Source organism: Drosophila obscura, unplaced genomic scaffold (assembly GCF_018151105.1).
Source record: "Drosophila obscura isolate BZ-5 IFL unplaced genomic scaffold, ASM1815110v1 contig_29, whole genome shotgun sequence".
NCBI lineage: Eukaryota > Metazoa > Arthropoda > Insecta > Diptera > Drosophilidae > Drosophila > Drosophila obscura.
The window spans coordinates 413,624-434,603 of NW_024542816.1; the positions used below are offsets into that span (position 1 = coordinate 413,624).

The following is a 20,980-nucleotide window of genomic DNA, read 5'->3' on the forward strand; positions in this document are numbered from 1 at the left end:
AAACACCACAAAGAAGTTGAAAACAAAATCCGAGCAGCTGTTCCAACATTCAACTTGGTCACACTGCTCGGGAACGCTGCAGAACCCAACACTGGTCGCGCGGCAACACGTGCGCCTTTTGGTTAGTAAACAGCATGGGCTCGGGCAAAGGTAAGTTTAAGTCGCTAATTACGGGATTTTACACATAATAACCCATATTACTGTGCAGAATGCATAGCCTGGCTGACGGACGAGGCAACCCCGTATCCGGAACGGGTCGAGTTTGGCCTGAATGTGTGGCAATCTGTGGATTATACGTATCCGAACAAATACGAAGTGTTCATAGAATGGCTGGCCAAGTCCCTGCCCGGCAACGAGCTGCCGGTGGTCCAACTGATGCGACTGTTCCAGCTGCGTGCGCAGCCGGGCATGGTCAGCCAGGACTGCAAGGCCTCGTTGATCCAGGCGCTGTTGAACACCATTGATCCCGCCAAATGTCAGGACAACACTGCCCTCAAGCTGCTGCAAAACATGTTCAACTTTGATCTGCTCCAGGATGTACTGCGAGCTGACTTCCCACTAATCTGCCGCTGCTATGGCGTACTCTTCGACTGCCAGCAAAGGTGCCTGAAGCTAAGAACCGAAGCACAGGCAGAGGAGGATCTGCAGACGGACGCGGAAATCGTTGTGGCCATGATCAAACAGCTGGCCGAGATTGCTCGCCGTTCCCAGAAGGTCCGCAAGCTCCGAACCTGCTACGATGAGCTGACAGTGCGTCCGCTGGTAGAGCTGATCCTCAACCTGAAGTCCTCGTGCATCGAGGAGATGGCTGGCCTGGAAAAGCAGCTGCAAGGCGAGTTCATCCTACCGCGCATCTCCGGCCAGCCCCTGCACGTGGTGCTGCTGCTCCTCGAGTGCAGCGTGCTGAATAACCGCTACAACACGGACACTCTGTCCCAACTCCTTAGGATGGTATTCGAAGAGAAAGCTGCCGCCGGGCCGCAGCACAGCCTGACCCTGGCCGCCCACTTGCTGGAGACTCTGCGCAAGTACGACGTATCCCTGCAATTTCCAATGGCAGAGGAGCAGCTGAATGACGACGAGCCAGACACAAATCCCAATCCAGAGGCGTCCTCCGATGAGGAGAGTGATTCGATGGATGTACCAGAGACAAAGGCAAAGAAGAAGGCTAAGCCAAAGGCAAAGAAAGGGACGGGGACGGACGAAAATGTTAAGCAAGCGAGTGCCTTTGTGTATGTATCGGAGCAACTGCAGCAGCTGGTCAAGACACACAAGCAGCACCATCTGCGGCCAGTGCTGATGGTGCTGTGCTCTGCACTGCGCCTGAATCCTCTGCTGCTGGAGTCCAGCAGCTATCAGATCACCATCTGGATGATGACAGCCCCCAAGAGGACCGCCGAGGAGGAGCATCTGTATTCCGCGTACCTGGTGCTGTTGCTGGACATGTTTCGGCGCCTGAGTCGATCCGAGCGCTTCATTATGAATCTGCTCAAGTCGCTCAAGGATTGGCTGGCCAAATACCCGCTGCCAGTGACGGGGGCCCCCGGCAAGAGGAAGCGCGAGCAGGAGCCCGCGAAGAGCGAAGACCTCGACGCCGCGGAGAAGCGTTTCATCAGCCTGATCTTTGCAGAATGCGTGCCAGTGCCAAGCGCGTCCGAGACCGAACGGCAGAACGATGAGTTCAAGCATTTGGCACACTTCTGGCCCAGCCATTCGGCCGGTGCCGCCTTCTCGGCGCTGGTCGGCCTTCTCAAGGCGAAGCCCTCGATGGTGATCTGGAAGACGCTGCTGCACGCCCTGATGGAGCTCCTGCAGGACGCTCCACCCACAGAGATCCTGCCAGCGAACCAGGAGTTTGCCCGAGAGCTGATCGTCGCCCTGCTCTGTCAGTATCTGCAGGGCACCCGCCTCACCGAGCATCTGCACCTGTACCTGGATGAGGTGGACGAACAGATGAACCGCACGGCCGAGTTGCTGGAGCGGTTTGGCCGCCTGCTGCTCAGCCAGGAGCACAACCGCCGCTCCATGGACGCCTTTCTCGAGTGCCTGAAGTGGGCCAGCAGCTACGAGGTGCTCCTGTTCCACTATTGGACGGACGCCAAGCCTAGGACCCACACCCACCGACGCCGCTGCTTCCTGCCGCCCGACCAGTGGCGGCTCATCCAGCAGCGGGTCTTTAACTTCGGAAAGACCGCCTGTGGCCAGCGCCTGCAGCGCCTCGAGCAGCAGCTGGTCGATAGCGGCTGGCTGGCGGAGGAGGCCCTGGCCGATGTGGTCAGCAAGCAGCAGCTGCACATGCTTACGCGGCAACAGAAGCAGCTGCGCATCCAACAAAAGCTGAGCGACATGGATCGGGACACGCTCATGGAGGATGCCGAGTGCGTGGAGCTGCTTTGTCTACAGCAACTGAACGATTATGCTGCGACCGTGCGGACAGCCAATGTCAAGGGTTCGCTGCTGGCCAAACTGAAGCTGGAAGAGCTGCCAGAGGAGGCCCATCTGGTGGCCACCATCCACAAGAAGGCGGCGCCCGGCAAGGAGTTGCAGCTGCCCCCCGCCCAGGAGCTGATTGAGTTTCTGCAAAGGCAGCATCACAACGAGCTGCCCGGCAAGATTAAGTTCCGTCTCTGGCTGACGTTGCTCGCCCTCCACCATGATCTGAGTCGCAGCGACCAGCAAGAGCAGGCCAAGGATGTGCTGGAGCTGCTAATAGGTGAGTGCAATGATGGTGGCTCCCCCAATCCACTCCAATCCACCGGCAACTAACTCTCTCTCTCTCTCTCTCTCTCTATTTGCATTCAACAGATCTGATGCACTTTGGTCAGCCGCTGGCCATCTGCAGCCACTTTGGAAAAGCTGAGGGAGCTGCTGTCCTTGGTGCCCACCACCTCGGCGACTAGTTGGAAGTTCTACGAGACGCTCTTCTCTCGCTGCATCCGCCTTCATGCAGCTGGCAGCGAAGCCTTCCTTGCCAGCTGCTCGCAGTATATCAAGGAGGAGCTGAACGGCACCATGAAGCTGCCCGCGGAGGCATTACGTTTCCTGCTGCTGGCCATTGAAACCACGGCGGCCGCCACAGGACCCCATGCCAAGCATATGCAGCGACAAGTGCAGCCGCTGCTCGATATCTTTGGCCAGATTGTGGCGCACAAGTTCCGACCGACAAAGAAGAAGGAAACGTCCGACTACAAGTTGTTTGTGGATGAAACCATCAAGAGCTACGGCACCTATTTAAGTGGCTGCATCAATCGGTCAGACAAGCTGAAGAGGGCACCTGCATCTGCACCCCCACCCGCATCCGAGGACGCCCAGTCAGCCGAGACGGCGGAGGCGGCGCAGGAGCTGGAAACCATAAATGAGGACTTTCGTCGCATCTGCAAGATCTACATTGGACACTCGGTGAGGCTCGTGGCTCGTGGCTGACCAACTGACCAAATGGGAAGACCCCCTATTAAATTTTGCTTCCTCTGCAGCTGAACTACAAGAATCCCCATGCCCTGAGGCTGCTGAATGTGGCCATCTCGCATCGCCAGAAGCTGCACTTTGATCCAGACGAAGTCGAATTCGTGCTGAGCAGCTATTGGAAGCAGCTCTACTCGGATATAGCTGCCGGCGATATTGCAGCGCTGGATGTCAACTGCCTGGAGCTGGCCTTTCCGCTGATCATTGGCTACAAGACCAAGGAGGATCTGTTGGTTCTGCTGCGCACGCTCACCTCGGAGGTGCAGGGTTTGCCCTCGCCCCTAAGCCCGGCCCACCGGATCGAGCTGCAGAATGTCCTAACCATACTGTCCTTCGTCGCCAAGTGCTCTGTGAGCACCATCAAGGGAGCGGTAAGTCCTCTACTGGATTCCGCCATTCAATGATAACTAGCCTGATGGTCCCTCCCGGCAGATGATCAACAAACATTTCGAGATTGTCAGCACCAACGTGGCCGGCCGCCTGAAGGACAACGCCCACAACAGTAAGTGCCTCGCCCTCGTCCTGCTGGAGGCTCAGCGCCACTTGGCCAACAACCGAACAGTGCCGCTGACAAACGAGTCCCTCGAGTACCTGTTCGGCACCATGAGTGTGGTGGCCATCGATCAATTCATCGACCGCGGCGGCAACTGGGCCGACTTTAGCCAGCTCTATGCGGCGCTCACCGACAACTGTGTGGGGCTGCTGCGGCAGCATTCGAACCTGGTGTCCGATCGGGCTGGCCAGCTGTCCGCTGTCTGTGAGACTCTGATAAAGGCCATTGTCGGCTATCGGTCCGGCCGACAGCGGGCCCAGGACCTCACTGAGACGGAGCTGGACGGACTCGCCGAGCTGGGCCTCAAGCTGGCCACGGTGATGGCCAACATTGGGGCCACCCAGTCGCTGCCCTTGAAGCGAGTCGCTCCGTTCCTCCTGACATTCACCATCAACCAGATGGTGGAAACGGAGCGCCCAACCACCATCTTTGAAAAGGTTCGTATTGCCTTTGTATGTTGAGAGAGAGCGACTGGACATAATTGCCACATCGTTTCGCTTTGTTGCAGGTCAAAGTGAACATGGAGCGCGTGTGCCACGAACTGATTGGCATAAGCGACCACCGGTCGGGACAGTTCGTCCTGCGGCACAACACCACAGCGGGGTCGAACATGTACAGCAGGCTGCTCAAGGATCACGACAAGTATCACAAGTTCCGTGGCAAGGTGTAAGGAGTGAGGCAGGGGGAACGAAATCCTCATATCTTTTTGTTACTCCACAAAATACATTTATCTCTACATTAGCACATGTACATAAATTAATAAAGAAGCCAACAAACACAGACACAAGAGACACAGCTGGAATCTATCCCAAAAACAGCATGGCGAGGGTGCAAGTTGTACTTGTGGGCAAAAAGGACGCACATAAGCTACTAATTCATTGCCAATGCGCTGGGTTGGAGTGCAGAAAGTCAGGCCGGCGACCCTCACAAATTTGAACACCATCGTTTGGAATAGAAAAAAAAAAGCAGCCACGTGGCATTGTTGCCACTTGTCCGCCATTTTGTGTTTACCTCAAAGCCGGTGCTGAGAATAGCAGTTTTCGAGCATATTGCGTGTCCCAAGATGCACCAGCAGCAACACTTGAATAAGATATGCAACAGGGACTGCATTTGCTCAACTTTAAAACGATTTATGCGAAAATGTCTATGAATTTTGAGGTTAATACGCAGCTGCGGCACTCACACACAGACACGTGTGGAGTCGCCATTTTGGAAGCCAAAACAAAAAAGAAACCACGTGTCTTACAAAAGTGTTTATAAAAAACTTGGTCAAGAATCATGAGAAGGTGCCACTTATTCTTTGGAAGGTGTAATTTGTGTAGTGTCGTGTGGCTTTGTGTTTGATTCAATGACCAGTTTTTTATATATTTATTTAAATGTTAGTGTTTATGTGTGTAAAAAGCACCGTGAGTCGAGCACGTGTTATGCTTCCCCGGACTTAAACAATAAGCTGTTTGGTATTCTGTGGTGTGTGTGTAGTGTGTGGAGGGGAAGCAACCGACCCAACGGATGCCCTAAGCTAAATACATTTGGCAGCGCTCGCACAACGGATCAGTAGCCTCGTCGGGATGATTACCACTGCAGGGACGAAAGAAAAAAAGAGTTAGGACGCCGACGCACAAACACACACATGCATATGTACACTCACAATACAGTAACGCAAGCGCGGCAAATGAACGTGGAACACTCGCGGCAGGAGTAGCCGCACTCCTCGCACAAATCGTCTGTGCAATTGGCGCAGTGGTCGTGTATTAGGGTCAGGCGCTGGCAACAGCGTGAGCGCCTGCGCTCCAGTCGCGGATTTACGACGTCATTTGCCATGCTTCGAATCAGTATGCCACCGTTGCCTGTGAGTCCATACAGCCTAGATTGATCCATTGGTGGAGCGTTTGTAGCTCCAGCAGCAGCGTTGGTGGATGCACCGTTATCTGGACTGGCAGAGGCGACAGCGTTTGGAGCTGCTGCGCCTGCAGCAACAGCAGCGGCCCCAGCAAACAACATCTGTCGAGTTTTTTCTGCAAATGGGATGGGGAAACGTTTTGGTTTATTTTTTATGTTCTGTTCAGCACTTTTGTCGGTTGAATTTGTCTAGTTTACTTACCATGAATTTGCTTCATTTTTTCTGGATCAGAAGCGTCGCTTATTTTCTGTGTAACGAAAACCTTGCTTTGGATTTTATTATTGTTCAATAGATCCTCGGTGGGCGAGCGGGAGCGTTTCACTGACTTGGGCTGCTGCATAATAACAAACGAAAACCAAAAGAACTTTTAGCTGAGTTGCGGGCCAAGTTTAGTGCTGCAAAACGGCTAAGGCAAAGCTTGTGGCGTTAGTGCAAGTTTTTTAATATGCGGGCAGTATGTAGATTGCGCGAATTTGAATTTTTAAATATGTTTACTTTGCTCGCCTGCTAAATAATTTTTGAAATGAATAACTTTTTGCGTTGATTTTGTGGCCGGTAGGTTTTTTTTATCAAACTAGACACAAATAATTTTTACTATTGAATTCGCTTGCCGATTGCCGTTGATGCGTTTACTCTTGTGCTATATGTATATTTGTGGTTTAAGTGGGCTTTTGTTGATGCGAAAGTTTGAACTGTTTGTTATTTGATTGACTACCAGTGTTTTGTATTGTTGTATTGCTTTCGCTGGTAGTACTATCTGGAATGTTATTATGTATATCACTCCTTTTTGAGCATAGCTTTCGTGTTGAGTTTCTGCGGCTCATCAGAGTTTTTCACATATGCGCCTCGGTCGTAGGAACATTTTTTTAGAGAAAGAGCCCCGTCGTTTAGCGATATAGATTCCGAGCGTTGCTCATTTAAAGAATTTAAACCTTTTGTTATTTCCAAACGTCGCTGGGCAGCTTTTTGACGCTCTTGGCGGACGACGGCCAGACGAGCCATATCGGCTTGTATCTCGTTGGATCGTTTTGTGCTGTGGCTGCGACGTTGTGGTTGTGGTCCACGACCTAGCTTGAGCGACGAGACCTTCAACGGCTTCTCGATGATTTCATCTTTCCAGGTACGTCGCGGTTTTGAGCGGTTGGGATTCGAAATTTCAATCAGGCTATGGACACCTTTATTTCGTAGTATGCGTCCATATCTGCCTTTATCTTGATTTTCATCACCTCCTGTACTCTTCCGCTCATCCTCATCATCAGAGGCGGGAAAAGCGCTTTTTGACGAAGTCCCCTTCATATACTCTTCCAACTCCTGCTGCAGCTCATCGGCTGGTGTAAACTCACGGGTCTTGCCCTTGTGGTTTACCTGCTTCTGCCTGGGCATATTTAAGCGGCTATCAGCTAACGAAAACGTAAAGGAATAAATTAAAGAACAAATGTGGATGACCCACGCAATAATTTTTTGAGTTCAATTGTCGAATTGAAAACTCGGAATGCCAAAAGTAAATTTCAGCTACCTTTTAAATTTAATATATTGATATCGAGCCTATCGATAGACTGCTAAAGAATCAAAGGATTTAGTGCTGCAAATTGTGATTTTGTAGCATGCACTGACATTGTTATATTTTTAGGAATTCTAATTAATTTCATTAATATGTAAAAACAGAAGTTTCAAATCAGCTTGGAAAACGGAATTTTAACATTAATTAAAGAAACGGTATATTTCGGTATATTCATGAGGGTCAGATACTCTTTCGATAAGGTCGCGGTCACACTAGTGCCGGCTGTTGTTTTACAGCACTGATCTCAAGGGAGTAGAGCTGCCAAACGATTGATAGTTAAGTCATCGATATTTTTGAATGCTTTGAAAAAACAATCGATACTATCATGATAGTATCGGGCTCAAATAATTATTAAAAAACCATTGAAACCTTTTAGGAACCTGTCCATTGTAAAAATTAGATACCACCTGACGATTTTTTTTACAAATTTGTCTTCGTATTTTATAGCAGCCAATCCAAACATATCAAAAGCGCAACGACTGTAGCTCGATACTATCATGATAGTCTCAAAACCATCGACAGTAGAGGCTAGCAGCAAAATATCGATACTATCGATAGTGCCCTCTTTGGTTGGACACCGGGAGCATTTTTTTCTTTGCTGTGTTTTCTAGCAAAAATATAGTTTTACATTAAATTTCTCACAAACTTCCAATAAAAATGGATGTTCGCCCGAATCAGACCATCTATATTAACAACCTAAACGAGAAGATCAAGAAGGAGGAGCTGAAGAAGTCTCTCTATGCCATCTTCTCACAGTTCGGCCAGATTCTCGATATTGTCGCCCTGAAGACACTGAAAATGCGCGGCCAGGCATTTGTTGTATTCAAAGAGATCGGCAGTGCGTCCAACGCATTGCGCACCATGCAGGGCTTCCCGTTCTACGACAAGCCCATGCGTATCGCCTACTCCAAGTGCGACTCGGACATTGTGGCCAAGCTGAAGGGCACATTCAAGGAGCGCCCCAAGAAGGTGAAGCCGCCAAAGCCGACACCGGGAATCGAAGACAAAAAGTGAGTAGCCACGATTCCATTCGCATGCAGAAACCATAATCAATTTTTTTCGCTTCCGCCCCCAGGGACAAGAAGAAGAAGCCGGTCACCACCGAAAATTCGAATCCAAATACTCAAACGGAGCAGCCGCCCAATCAAATTCTATTCCTTACCAATCTGCCGGAGGAAACCAACGAAATGATGCTGTCGATGTTGTTCAATCAGTTCCCCGGCTTCAAGGAGGTCCGCCTAGTGCCCAACCGCCACGACATTGCCTTTGTCGAGTTCACCACCGAACTGCAGAGCAATGCCGCCAAGGAGGCACTCCAGGGCTTAAGATTACACCTACACACGCCATGAAGATTACTTTCGCCAAGAAGTAGGACCACCAAGGCTGTAGTGCAAACACTCCCCGAAGCCCCCAAACCCGAGTAACATTTTTTTTTAAAAATGCTAATTTAAATAGAATAAACCAAACCATTATAAACAAAACAATTTGCAAAGTTTTGGTTGAACGGTGAACATATTTAATCAACATATTTAACCATTGAACAAAATATTCTAGTTGTAAGTTATCAGTTGAACAATTGGTGTGTTGTTAGTTTGTGTTTAGTTTTTTAAACAAATCTTAACATGTGTTATGTGCAATGCGTAATTGGTAGCCCACACAATTACGCATTAATGCATGGAATTGGTGGCAAATGTTGCAAATATCTCCAGTCGGTTATTTTGTTTAAGAACATGTTTTAACGTGTGTACAATTTTTAGATAATTCTCACCAGCATTTTGTGTTTCTGGTTGGTGCTGTGATAATCGTGTTGTTGGTTGTTTGGCTGTTTTTTTAGTTGCCTTTGTTGCTATTGCTCATATTTCTAGTTTTTAGTTTTTGTTTGCTTGCATTTTGTGTGCTTGGATGTGTGTTCTGGTTGTTTAGTGTCAGAAAATTGTACATTTCCGTCTGTTTGGGTCACACTTTTTGCTGATACCTGTGCTCCTTCCATGCCTCGTTTTCCAGGACGACCTGACTGGTCGAAGGCATCAATAATGTTGTTTGGTGTCTACAAATCATGCATTTTGTTACATCAATGAATTGCTATGAATTTGTTTCGACAACTCACTGTGCTCTTCTGTTGTGTTGTATGAGGCTGCTGCACCTTTTGGTGTACGGGTTTTCAGTTCTCCTGGCTCGCCTCGATGACGCCATCGTTGGTGGTGGTGGCGGCAGCTGCATCCTCAGCATCAGCGGCCTCCGATTCGTTTGAGCTGAGGGCGCACACATTGCTGTCGCTGATGCTTTCCCCCTCGCACGGCTCGTGGTCGTTGTTGTTCTGGTCGTACTCGAACTCGCAGTCGCAGGCCACATACTTCTCCATGGACTTGGCCAGCTTTTCGGAGTTGCAGCCAACGAAAACATCGACCACGGCCCCGTTCTTGATAAACACGAACGTGGGCATGCTGGTCACGTTGTACTGGATGGTTATCTCCTCGTTCTCGTCCACGTTCACCTTGAGGACGACGGCCCGGTCGGCATACTGCTGGGCCAGCTCCTCCAGCTTGGGGCTGATTATCTTGCAGGGTCCACACCAATTGGCATAGAAGTCGATCACGATCAGCTTGTCGCCTGCCTCGGTGACCTGCTGATCGAGGTCCTCCTTGCTCTGCACCAGATGCACCATCGTTAGTGGGGCTCTAAAAGAAAAACCAAAACCGAAATGCACAAACACAAACAAATTTTCAACACAATTTTTGATTTTTTTTTTCACTTTTTTCGACTTACGATTTAAGAAAAATCAAACAACCTTTTCGGTTGAGGAGCGAGTAACGACTGATTTCAGGCTGGGGCAAACTACAGAATGAAGCATACAACCAAGACTTTTTCAAATCCAAGGCCTACTTAATGCACAAATTTATTTCAAATTTTATACTGGCTTCGATAGTTTTACCCGTTTGCGATATCGTTTACGAAGTTTTGGTCCACTGGGAAGAGACATTGCAATTCCACGAATTCCAGCTTTATTGTGTAGATAAAAATGGCGGGAATTCCATAATCCGCTAATCGGCCCCGAGCGAGGCTATAAAAGGTACCCTGGGAAACACGCGGACCCCACAAGTAGCGAAAATTTGACGTCGAGCCAACGCATCCTCCGCTTGAGCAAAACCTCGAGACTGCAAAAGTTCTTTACACAGTTTTTGTTGAATCATCGTGTGCCTCTTACTCATTCCAACCAAAAATGTCTTGCATCCGTGGCATGAACGACTTTAAAAAGAAAATGGAAGCTGCCGAGGGTAAGGTGGTGGTCTTGGACTTTTACGCCAACTGGTGCCAGCCCTGCAAAGACATGGAAAAGGCCGTCAAGGCCATGGCCCTCAAGTACTCCTCAAAAGCGGTGGTACTCAAGATCAATGTGGACAAGTTCGATGATTTGACGGAGCAATACAAGATCACCCACATGCCCACATATATCTTCCAGCGGGGCACGAAGCGCCTTGACCGCTACACGGGCAACGATGAGAAAAAACTGATGAAAATAATGGCAAAGCTGATCAAGTAAAGCCAACCAAAGCCTCAGGCGGGAGACTGCAGGCGCCATCGCAAATTTTAACCTAACTTATTTTTTTTATTGAATGTGCGTTATATGTCTTTGTAAACCTCAAAAGAGGGAAAATGTCTTTGTGTATGTTTAGAATATAAGAAAATATGTATTTTTTTGTCTGGAAACTGTGAAAATTGTCAAACATAACCTCAATTAAATATTAAGCGAAAATTATATTCGGCATCTGCGATGTCGCTCCCCTTCCCCACACGCTTTAGCATAACCTCAATCTTACATAAGAAGAAGAAAACGAAAAGGAAAAGGGAAAAAAAAAACAAAAAACAATTGTGTATGTATGTAGTCGTGCATCTGTGATGCGAAAAGAAAAATGTTGCCATAAAATTAGATTTGATGGATATTTAACGTGTAGTGTAAGCTTGGAATGCCGCCGTAAAGAAGAAAAACTACTCGAAATGCCTTTTATATGATAATTTTGATTTAAACTTTAGAAATAAAGATTCCAACTTTGACTAAAAATTATGGATATGTGAATGTGAATTGTCTAAGTTGGCTTTGGGAAAAGGGGGCCTTGGCTTTTGACTTTTGGCTAAATGGTTCGCTCAGTCACATTAGGAAAAATCTTAAATCACATACACATGAAAAAATCACTTTCGTTATAATAAAAACCCGACAAAAAAACTTTAGGACGCAGCTAAATTCTCAATTGCAGTTTTAACCAAAATCAAAATCAAAGATAGTCTAGTCCCAACACACACCACCCCTTCTGTTCTCCAGCAGATAGCAGATTGCAGCATCTTACCAGTATGTCTTACCAGATCAAATCGACGCCGTATTTCCGCCGCATGTACAACAACAGCAAGCGGAATGGCCAGCTGCAGCGTTTGAGGGAGGAGTACGAGCGGATACAGGAGTTTAACGATCGCACCATCGAACTGAAGATGCGCCAGGTGAGGCTGAAGCGGCTCTTCCGCGAAATCGAGGAGATCAAGGAGGGCCCCGCACCCATGGCTGGCACTAGCACTGGTCTTGTCTCTGGTCCTGCCCCCTGCAACGCTGGAACCTCCTTTGCCACGTCCAGGGCGATGCACCGACGCCGTCGACAGGAGCTGGTGGCACCAACGGTCGAGCAGCAGCAGTATCTGCAGCGCCTGGACACGCTGGCCCGCGCCAAGGAGCTGGGCAAGGAGATTTCGCGCCGCAATGGCGAGCTGGCCGAGGCCGGTGTGGGCCACAGTCTGCGCAGCGATCTGCGGCTGACCACCAAAATGCAGGCGGCCGTCAATGCGAAGCGCGCGGCAGCGGACAGACGGGAGCGGACCGCCAAGCGGATCAGCTACGGCAATGCCCAGTCCAAGCAGAATCTGCAGCGCATCGTCAGCAGCCGGCAGCGGCGTCTCTGTGGTGGTGGATTCACTGGCACGGGCGTCGCCGCTGCTGGCTCGATGGACTACTGCTCCTCTGGCAGCTCCGGCCAGCAGGGGCCAGTGGCGGCCATCAACATGTCACGGCTGCAGCGTCCGGATCTGACCAAGAAGGCCATGCTCAAGCAGCGTCTGAACTACGGCAACTCCCGCTCCTGCAGCAACATGAGGCGTCAGGGACGCCAAAAGCAAGCCCAGGGCCAATCCCACGGCCACGTGCAGGTGGCTGGGAAATTGTCCAGCCAGCTGGATCTCCTGCCCGACTCCGAAGAGGAGGGTGATGATGAGGAGCAGCAGGGGTTGGAGCTACAGAGCGAGTCATCTGGTCACCGCCTGGACATGGACCACTACACGCCCAGCAGCGGCAACAGCGCCGGCACCCCAGTGGAAGACCACGAGCCACCAACCACGTCATTCAGAGAGCAGGATGACTCCGAGACAGAAATGTTCACGGCTCCTCTGGCGTCTACATCCCAGGCAACAGTACAGAGCCCCAAGTGCCCCAGGCACGAACCCATTCCGGCCCAGAATGTGGCCATGAGCCAGGAGGATGCTGTGTCTAGCACTCAGGACAACAACAACTGGCGCCGCATCTCCCTGACCCTGCCGTGGTTCAAGGCTTTCCCCAGATTCCTGGATGGCACCCTGCCAGTCTGCGCCACCGAGAGCATCTCGTCCAGCAGCAGCTTCGATGATCTGGTCGCCCCCAACCCCACCCACTTGCCGCCGCAGCATCAGGGATTCCTCCTGCCGCCCTTCAGGTTCCGCAAAACAAACAACTAGAAGGTGCTGGACAGGAAAGAACGAGACGGGGCCACGCAGCGATGAGGGACCAAAGCAAACAAACACACAGAAATGAACAAATATCAAATTTTAGTTGGATTCCAGTACAAGACTGGACCCGTGACCGGATCTGTGCTCAAGATTCAGGTCCAGATCCCACCGAAAGGGTAAGCATGGAATCCAAGGGGGGGATCCATGGGATATGCTAATCATCCACTGATCCTCCAGAACACAGGCGTGGCGGCTACAATTCTACTTTTTTGAACCCCGCTACGAGCGAGAGAGAGGCAAAAAATTCCAATTGTAACTCCCGAGACGCCAATCCCCCCTGCCCATAGTGTGGGGACCATACAGACGGACCGGACACGTGTCCAGGAGGGAATCCTCCTGCAGCAGAAGCGGAATACCAACTACAGGTGAAGACAGATTAGATGGATACAGAGAATAACACAGAGAATAAATTGAAATTTATTTGTTTTGGGCAAAACGCTACAAAGTTCATGCTTTATTTTTGTTTCTGTTTCTGGATTCTTGGCATCCAAATATAAAAAAAAGTACCAAAAAAATAGCAGAATATTCTTATAACTTTGAGGCATTGTATATGCACATTCACGTTCCTTCTCGTCCTTTCTTTTCTATGATAATGATTCCGTTTGTACTATCTTCCTTCTGCGCTTCGATTGGTTCTGCTTCTTTTTCTGCTAAATCTCTGTTTGCTGCTCCACAATTATGAGTGGATTCTGATGCCGATTCTGTATCTGTGTGCTTTTCTTTGTCCTTTGTCTGCTTATTAATGGCCAGCAATTTTTCGTAATAAGCGCGACGCTTCTTATCCTGCTCCTTGGCTTTGAGCGCGGCTTCCTTCTCCAGTTTCTGCCAGGGCATCTCCTGGTTCTTGTAGCTGACAAGCCAGTCGAGCAGCGCCTTTTGCAGGTCCTGTCGAAGAGGCTGCTTGCTTGGGGGAATCTTAAATTGCTTTAAATACGATGTTGTGGACATGATTTCATTGAAATCTTCATCCCCCCTATCTATGGGAATCAAACCAGTCTCGAGCATTTCAAATCTAAACGAGAGGTGGAATGGGAGTTCAGTGGTTCAGCATTTTAAATGAATCTCCCAAGGGAATACTCACGAGGGGAGACGCTCGCAAAAATAGCGAATGCGGCGTCCACAATGCTGTCGGATAATTTGCTTGTCAAAGTGTTCGCTTTCGCCAGCGAATTTCTTCCGAATCATATAGCTGTTCAGCGACTTGTTAGAGCGCTTGTATTTGTAAATTTGTATGAAGTAGATCTCCTCCTGCAGGTCCTCCTCAATTATGTGGGCAAAGCACTCGCGAGACATAACTGTACGACGGAAGGTGTCCGTCACATCGGCAGGCCATGTAAAGGCCAGCGGATGGACATGCGAGAGTGCTCCCCTGACGGCCATGGCCGGCATATTCGTGTACAGTTCAGGTAAGAAGCGCAGCTCGGTGCGTGCGATCTCCTCCAGACAGCCATAGTCCACGTAGAAGACAGAAACGTGCGTAGAATTCTCCTGCGGTGCGGACACAATGCGAGCCCGCTTCCAGCCTCCCCAGTTTGATTTGGCGGCACAAATGTATCCAGGGCGTAAGAAAAACCGAGTGACTGGCAATCCGTATAAACCGATTGCTTTTTTGTAGAAGTCGCTGTGGATATAGATAGATATATGTATGTATGTATCTCCGGTGAGGCTGCTGTCCAGAACAGGGGAATGGGAGACACAACAACATACCTTAGCTCAATATGCAGATCGTGCAGATTGTAACCATAATCGTTCTCAAGGAATTGGAACCAAAACTGAAAGGGGCTGTACACCTGAAAGAACAGAAACGGTTCATCAATGAATATCACACAGTTTGTGCTTCCTCAGAGGCAAGCATACGCATACGCATACATTGGTTACAAGGATTCTGAATTTGGCCTGGCGGTCGGCGGTTTCCATGGACCACATGGGCAAGCGGGGCAGCTTCTGGCCCAGCATCACCGCACAAAAGGGTCTATCCACCATGAACACCGAATCCGTCTGCTCACAAAAAAAGAGAGAATTAAATATATCCAAAGATTATATGGGGGATGCCGTTCACTGACCAAACAGCACTTCGGTGTGGCCTGACCACGAAAGGCTGCCCGGATTTCTACGCCGGATTCCTCTTCCTGCTGATCCACTACGTCGTCATCACTATTGTAGCTATATGTCAAATTTTCAGCAGCAGTGGCCTCTCTGTTCAGGCTATTAGCCTCGGGCTCCACGAGCTGAGCTTTGGACTCGCCGGACAGGGGTATTGCTTCTTCCTCGAATAACGACTCCGAATCTGCCTTTTTCTCGAATGACGAGTCAGGCTGTGCTTCTTCCTCGGACGACGAGTCAAGCTGTATCCTTTCCTCGAATGACGAGTCAGGCTGTTCCTGGATATTCTGATAAATCATGTATTCTTTGCCATCGTCGCATAATTGGCGACGGCCCAGCAACGGAGCACATTCGTCATCAGTGTCTGAATAATTCTCAGTGTCGCTGATGTCGTCTCCACTCTCTGCCAGTGGCAATCCAACAACTGATTGCGGCTAAAAATTTACCAATTGTACGTGTAAATTCCATTTTCAGTTCCCACAGCACTTACCTGGCATACGGAGGTGGAATCCGCATATGCATTTTTTTGTTGGTTGTCAGCTTCGAAGCACATGAAAGTATCTTGCACTTGGCGCTCCACATCGCTTTGTTTCTGACCATGGCGAAAGGTGCCACTGGTTGCCTGGTCGATTTGTGCTAGTTTTTCCATGCTTTATTTATTAAAGTTAATGTATTAATAAACGATTTCGTGCTAATAAATCCTCGCAAAAGCAACGAGCAGCATAAATGGACGCGCTCGGACCGGGTGGCAACGCTAGATAAGTAACGGAAAATTGAGTATCGGTAAACTATTAAATTTTAAAATGTTTGCATTGGTTACTGTAGTTATGTTTTACCTAATTTTATCTTAATTCGGAGCACATTTCCATTCGAATGCTTTGTAAGCCAAGTCAATGGTCGCTGCAGCGAATGGCCTAAAATTTACGCCAATTTACAGGGATGTATCTGCACTGCAGCGTTTTTCGTTCAAAAATATCGATAACGACAGCAGATGATCTGGTTTGTTTACCGTGCACGTGCTGTGGCCGGAATTGTTAATTGTTATTAAAATTAAATTAAGTTAAAATGGACAGCGAAGCAGATGATTATGAGCTGACCGGCTCCGAGCAGGAGTACGATGAGGACGAGCGCGAGATCCTGGAAGACTTGCGCAAACAGCGTAACAAGCGTAAGCAAGACGCATCTGCACCACAGGAGATTCTGGCATTCAGCGATGACGATGAGGACGATGATGACAATGTGGCTGACCTGATGCGCGACAGCGACATTGAAGGGGCTGACGATGATGACGATGGCCACTTGCCAAACACCATGGACTGGGGCAGCAAGCGAAGCACCTACTACAACACAGATTTCGTGGACCCCGACTACAGCAGCTACAACGCCCAGGAGGAGGAGGAGGCCAAGGCCGAGGAGGAGGAGGCCAAGAAGATTCAGCTGCGCCTGGCCAAGCGATTCAGCGAGGCTGACTTCCAGCTAGACGATGTGCCCGCTGCCAGCAGTGACGAAGAGGCTGATGACGATGTGGCCAAATCCCATGGCATCAAGGTGACAGCCGATCTGACGGGTCTCACGGGGCGCGAGCGCCTGCAGCTGCTACAGAAGGACTCGCCCGAGTTCCTAGGCCTCACCCAGGACTTTCAGCTGCATCTGGCCGAGGTGCAGCAGCTGATCACGCCCGTGCTCAACTACGTGCGGAACCATCAGACGGTTCCCATGGTGCCGGCCCTGCAGTTCGCCAGTCTCTACCACAACGTCCTGGCCACCTACTGCTCCAACGTGTCCTACTACCTGCTGCTCAAGGCCAGGCGCAGCAATGTCAAGCTGCATCCCGTGGTCAAGCGCCTCGTGCAGCTGAAGCAGCTGCGTGAACAGCTTACGCCACGCTATGAAACGTACATCAAGCCCCAGCTGGAGGCTCTGCTCGAGCGTATCCAGGATGGTGATGCCTTCACAGTCCTCGATGTCGCTCAGCGCAAGGCCAAACTGCAGATCCTCAACAGATTCGATCAGAGCAACGCCAGGGAGAACGGCATTGCGACCGCTGAAGATGCCCCTAGTGACAGCAGCGATGACGAGGATGACGCAAATCTGGCGCCTGACCAAGACGAGGCTGAGGAGGAGAACGACGACCCTGAAGGTGTGCGCCGCGGCATCACTTATCAAATGGCCAAGAACAAGGGCCTCACTCCACACCGCAAGAAGGAACTGCGCAATCCCCGTGTGAAGCATCGCGGCAAATACCGCAAGGCTCTCATCCGGCGCAAGGGCGCCGTTCGTGCTGTACGCAAGGAGACGCAACGCTATGGCGGCGAAATGTCCGGCATTAAGGCCACTGTAACCAAGAGCGTCAAATTCCGTACATAAATAAAGGAATCCAATATTTTTCTACACATTTTGTACATTTATTTACTTTGTTTTTGTTTATACTGCTGCACGGAAATGGTGGGGCGGGAGGGAACAACATTTAAACTCGTCCGTACGCATGGCGTATATTTGGGTGGCTGTGGGGGGTTAGGGGATTCTTTCCCTTCTTTAACAATTTAAAAAAAAAAACAAAAAAAAAAGGAATCGTCACAGACGCGCCTGTTCTAGAAAACAAATTTAAATTAAAAGTTCATACAATCTCTTATATACCTAATTTAAATCTAGTTTCATTTTATTTAGCCAAGTAATTTACGAAAATCTTCGTTTGACTTGGGCTTCTCCGACGATGTCGTTGGTGTATTGGAGGAATCTGGCTGCGTTGCTGCTTTCTCCTCATCATTCATAGCCACGTCCTCTGTCTTGGGGGCCGCGTCTGCCTCAGTGTCAAGTGACAGCACCTTGCGACGCTTGCTGGCCAGCATCTCACGGCGCACAACACTCGGTATTAGCGATGTGGCCCGCTAAACGACGTTTGACTGGCAAGACATTCGACGTCTTTGGTGGGGGATCAGAAATGGCAACAGATAGCTGCAACGGGGGGAATGAACGGCAATGCTTAGCGCTCCCTGGCATTCTCTAGTGTTCTATTATCTGTCTACTTACCACAGATCCGTTCAGATTATGGCCATTCAATTGTTCAACAGCCTTCTGGGCCGATTCCGCCTGTTCGTATTCAATGTACGCAATGTTTTTGCGTGTCTTGTACTGCCGACTGAGGAGTGGTAGCTTTTTGTGCACAATCCGAACATCCTTCAACGTGCCACAGGTGGCAAAGAGTTCTTTAAGCGTTTCTGCTGTGACATTTGGCAGAATGTTCTTGACAAACACTTTGGTTTTTTCCAGTTCCGCTGCAATCAAACCAAATATTTATTTATATTAAAATTTCCACCATTTGCCCATTCAATTCATGCTTCCATTTTCTAACGTTTCTTGAATACTCACTTGAATACTTGAGACCTGGTGGTGGTGGTGCTGCGGCTTCTTTGGCACGTGGGGCAGCTGCTTCTTTGGCACGTGGTGCACCTGCTGCTGCATTGGCACGTGGTGCTGCTGCTGCTTGGGCTCGCGATGGTGGCTGCGATGTCCGCATTGGTTTTCTCTCTCTTGGCTGCTCACGCCTATGCTGATGCCAGTGGGGCTCTGGCGGCAGTTCTATCTTCTGGCATGTGGTTATGGACTTGTAGTCGCCATGGCAACGCTCGTAGCGACGATATTGTTCGAGAACAAAGTGGCCATCCTTCAGGACGGGCTGACCGAGGGCCAGATTCAAAATCTCGCGACAACGAACACCGCCATTATATTCGGACTCCATCTGGGCCCACGTCATCCAAAGGTAACCGCTTCGCTGGCTGTCCTCGAAAGCTGCAACAAAAGTTGATAGTTAATCATTGTGGAGATACGACGGAGAGAGAACAAAAAACTCTTACACATGATGTACTCCCAGACTTTGTATCCCAGTGCTGGGTTCAATAGTTTGGAATACTCTACTTGGGCATAGAGCTGCAGCACCTCGTAGCTGGTGTCGGCCTTCTCGCCGTACAAATCGGAGAGTATGTTCCACGCGCCATCGAATCTCTGGCGCAACTGTGTGCACTGATCCATGTCCGATATATCGCAGTGGCGTACCCTGTACGCCAAGTAGTCCAAATGCAGCTCCACCGTCGCCTTTGTGTTGATTTCCAGCCTGTGAAAGATGCCCTCCAGCACGTTATCCACCTCCTGAACGCTGCAGCCTTCGGTCTCCATCAAATGGATGAGCTTGTGGTTCACCAGCCTGCTGTATGTGCTCATCGCAGCGCGCTTGGCCAGTTCCAGGGGGCTGCTTATCTGGTAGCCGCCTGTGGGTCGCTTAACACTCTTGTTGGCGTAGTTTATGTAGTCGAGCCAAACCCTTTCGACTGGCGGAAAATTCGAGACGGTTATTTCAAAGATTGTGCAACCAAGAGCATCGCGAATCTCGTCGGGGTAGTCCATATTGTTGATTTCCTCCAGCTGCAGAATGTGCACCGGGGAGAAGCACTCCCATTCGACATTCTCACGAGCATCACGTATGAGGGTGCTCAGCTTCTTCTTGTACTGATCCAAAAGCTCAGCCAACTCCGTACACTTTGCATCATTCGAGTTCCAGTTGATGCAGCGAGTCTCCATCACCGCTTTAATGGCTTCGGTATTTTTGTCTGCATTTGCCGCAGAGACCAAGAGCTCACGCAATTTCTCTATAAAATCAGGATTCTCCAAGGAGTACTTGGACAGCAGCGACGACCACAACGAGATGTTGTCGATGTTCTTCTGGGCACACATATAGTTGCAGATCATATTGGCCAAATCAACATCTAACAGGTGACAAATTACAAATGACAAATGAGAACATAAATAAGGTGGGCAGAAGGTGCGTGTGTTGTGCTTACCATAATAGGAATTCAAGGCTTCGGCGCAATCCTCTTCGAATGCAACGTGCTCCTCGGGAGAATGGGTAACCAGGAGACGAACGCGCAGGTATTTGCGCCATAGCTCAGGTGGCATGATGGCAATCTTTTTGAACTGCACAGCAGCCTGCAGAATCGAATCGTAATCATTTAGTGTGCTGCGGATAAAATAAAACAACAATACGGTCAGAGTTGTGGCCATGCCATGCAAATAGTTTCTACTTACTAGGCAATCTCGCTCATCCGCATCACTTGGCGGTACGTTAAGTTGCTATATTTTGAAAATTTGTCAAACTCTGCCTTCAACTCCAGCTCCTGTTTTTCCTTAACCAGCGATTTCGAGTCGGAGTCGCTCGAGGTCATCGAATCACAGTCGGAATCCGAATCAGAGCTTATTTCAATAGGGGCAACGATATTGAGGGTGTTGCTGACATCCCCGGCATTTTGAGCCTGCACAAATTTGTTCATGTTAGTTTTCACAGGCCACTCCAAGCATCCACTGAGAGTGCACTTACCTCTTCAGCTGCGTCACTATCCATATTGATAAATTCTTTTCTTTCAAGATGGGTTTATATGCAGTCTTGAAAAAACAGAAATTCTGTTTTTACGCGCGAATAGTTCTTCACAATTTCTGCGGCGTCGGAAAGAGAAGTATTGATGGTTGTCTGGTTGTATTGGTGTATTTGTTGTCTTCCAAAACTATCGGTAACATTTTTGGAGTCGATATTTTAAAAACATAAAATTAACGC

General features: G+C 49.4%; 9 protein-coding genes across 9 annotated transcripts; 5 read left to right on the plus strand and 4 right to left on the minus strand.

The window, feature by feature from the left end:
• Positions 1-4: 4 nt before the first annotated feature.
• On the plus strand, positions 5-4,810 carry LOC111077508. The gene is given in 7 exon segments (XM_022371810.2): positions 5-150; positions 209-2,713; positions 2,806-2,849; positions 2,851-3,399; positions 3,474-3,833; positions 3,895-4,452; positions 4,524-4,810. Coding segments are annotated over 7 exon segments (4,194 nt in total). The 5' UTR covers positions 5-134; the 3' UTR covers positions 4,686-4,810.
• Positions 4,811-5,257: 447 nt separating this feature from the next.
• Positions 5,258-6,403, minus strand: LOC111077516 (apoptosis regulatory protein Siva-like). Its single transcript, XM_022371819.2, has 3 exons — positions 6,117-6,403; positions 5,664-6,030; positions 5,258-5,593 (listed from the first exon to the last, which is right to left on the minus strand). Exons 1-3 carry the CDS (start codon positions 6,253-6,255, stop codon positions 5,530-5,532), a joined length of 570 nt encoding a protein of 189 aa, XP_022227511.2. The 5' UTR covers positions 6,256-6,403; the 3' UTR covers positions 5,258-5,529.
• Positions 6,404-8,033: 1,630 nt separating this feature from the next.
• On the plus strand, positions 8,034-8,958 carry LOC111077515 (U1 small nuclear ribonucleoprotein A). The gene is made up of 2 exons (XM_022371818.2): positions 8,034-8,486; positions 8,552-8,958. The coding sequence occupies exons 1-2, from the start codon at positions 8,134-8,136 to the stop codon at positions 8,823-8,825; spliced, it is 627 nt and encodes a 208-aa protein (XP_022227510.2). The 5' UTR covers positions 8,034-8,133; the 3' UTR covers positions 8,826-8,958.
• A 518-nt stretch (positions 8,959-9,476) lies between these two features.
• Positions 9,477-10,340, minus strand: LOC111077517 (thioredoxin-T). The gene is made up of 3 exons (XM_022371821.2): positions 10,243-10,340; positions 9,584-10,154; positions 9,477-9,523 (listed from the first exon to the last, which is right to left on the minus strand). The coding sequence occupies exon 2, from the start codon at positions 10,139-10,141 to the stop codon at positions 9,638-9,640; it is 504 nt and encodes a 167-aa protein (XP_022227513.2). The 5' UTR covers positions 10,142-10,154; positions 10,243-10,340; the 3' UTR covers positions 9,477-9,523; positions 9,584-9,637.
• Positions 10,341-10,559: 219 nt separating this feature from the next.
• On the plus strand, positions 10,560-11,536 carry LOC111077518 (thioredoxin-1). Its single transcript, XM_022371822.2, has one exon. The coding sequence runs from the start codon at positions 10,697-10,699 to the stop codon at positions 11,015-11,017; it is 321 nt and encodes a 106-aa protein (XP_022227514.1). The 5' UTR covers positions 10,560-10,696; the 3' UTR covers positions 11,018-11,536.
• Positions 11,537-11,611: 75 nt separating this feature from the next.
• LOC111077513 lies at positions 11,612-13,512 on the plus strand. Its single transcript, XM_022371816.2, has 2 exons — positions 11,612-13,391; positions 13,453-13,512. The coding sequence occupies exon 1, from the start codon at positions 11,824-11,826 to the stop codon at positions 13,222-13,224; it is 1,401 nt and encodes a 466-aa protein (XP_022227508.2). The 5' UTR covers positions 11,612-11,823; the 3' UTR covers positions 13,225-13,391; positions 13,453-13,512.
• A 321-nt stretch (positions 13,513-13,833) lies between these two features.
• LOC111077511 lies at positions 13,834-16,128 on the minus strand. The gene is made up of 6 exons (XM_022371814.2): positions 15,869-16,128; positions 15,339-15,812; positions 15,145-15,273; positions 14,983-15,065; positions 14,357-14,896; positions 13,834-14,287 (listed from the first exon to the last, which is right to left on the minus strand). The coding sequence occupies exons 1-6, from the start codon at positions 16,025-16,027 to the stop codon at positions 13,834-13,836; spliced, it is 1,839 nt and encodes a 612-aa protein (XP_022227506.2). The 5' UTR covers positions 16,028-16,128.
• Positions 16,129-16,364: 236 nt separating this feature from the next.
• LOC111077514 (something about silencing protein 10) lies at positions 16,365-17,774 on the plus strand. Its single transcript, XM_022371817.2, has one exon. It carries the CDS (start codon positions 16,444-16,446, stop codon positions 17,743-17,745), a length of 1,302 nt encoding a protein of 433 aa, XP_022227509.2. The 5' UTR covers positions 16,365-16,443; the 3' UTR covers positions 17,746-17,774.
• Positions 17,768-20,907, minus strand: LOC111077509 (RNA-binding protein 4F). Its single transcript, XM_022371811.2, is given in 8 exon segments — positions 17,768-18,263; positions 18,265-18,333; positions 18,409-18,653; positions 18,748-19,167; positions 19,233-20,138; positions 20,214-20,389; positions 20,458-20,681; positions 20,747-20,907. Coding segments are annotated over 8 exon segments (2,286 nt in total). The 5' UTR covers positions 20,771-20,907; the 3' UTR covers positions 17,768-18,041.
• Positions 20,908-20,980: the final 73 nt, after the last annotated feature.

What these genes read in the sequence shown, in the direction of transcription:
- LOC111077516 (XM_022371819.2), bottom strand. Translation starts at nt 6,255, where the DNA reads ATGCAGCAGCCCAAGTCAGTGAAACGCTCCCGCTCGCCCACCGAGGAT. An exon ending in AAAAATGAAGCAAATTCATG is followed by an intron (nt 6,031 to 6,116) that starts GTAAGTAAACTA and finishes TCCCATTTGCAG; the next exon opens with AAAAAACTCGACAGATGTTG. An exon ending in CGCGCTTGCGTTACTGTATT is followed by an intron (nt 5,594 to 5,663) that starts GTGAGTGTACAT and finishes TCGTCCCTGCAG; the next exon opens with TGGTAATCATCCCGACGAGG.
- LOC111077515 (XM_022371818.2), top strand. Translation starts at nt 8,134, where the DNA reads ATGGATGTTCGCCCGAATCAGACCATCTATATTAACAACCTAAACGAG. An exon ending in CCGGGAATCGAAGACAAAAA is followed by an intron (nt 8,487 to 8,551) that starts GTGAGTAGCCAC and finishes TTCCGCCCCCAG; the next exon opens with GGACAAGAAGAAGAAGCCGG.
- LOC111077517 (XM_022371821.2), bottom strand. Translation starts at nt 10,141, where the DNA reads ATGGTGCATCTGGTGCAGAGCAAGGAGGACCTCGATCAGCAGGTCACC.
- LOC111077518 (XM_022371822.2), top strand. Translation starts at nt 10,697, where the DNA reads ATGTCTTGCATCCGTGGCATGAACGACTTTAAAAAGAAAATGGAAGCT.
- LOC111077513 (XM_022371816.2), top strand. Translation starts at nt 11,824, where the DNA reads ATGTCTTACCAGATCAAATCGACGCCGTATTTCCGCCGCATGTACAAC.
- LOC111077511 (XM_022371814.2), bottom strand. Translation starts at nt 16,027, where the DNA reads ATGGAAAAACTAGCACAAATCGACCAGGCAACCAGTGGCACCTTTCGC. An exon ending in TCAGAATCCTTGTAACCAAT is followed by an intron (nt 15,066 to 15,144) that starts GTATGCGTATGC and finishes CTGTTCTTTCAG; the next exon opens with GTGTACAGCCCCTTTCAGTT. An exon ending in GATCTGCATATTGAGCTAAG is followed by an intron (nt 14,897 to 14,982) that starts GTATGTTGTTGT and finishes CTATATCCACAG; the next exon opens with CGACTTCTACAAAAAAGCAA.
- LOC111077514 (XM_022371817.2), top strand. Translation starts at nt 16,444, where the DNA reads ATGGACAGCGAAGCAGATGATTATGAGCTGACCGGCTCCGAGCAGGAG.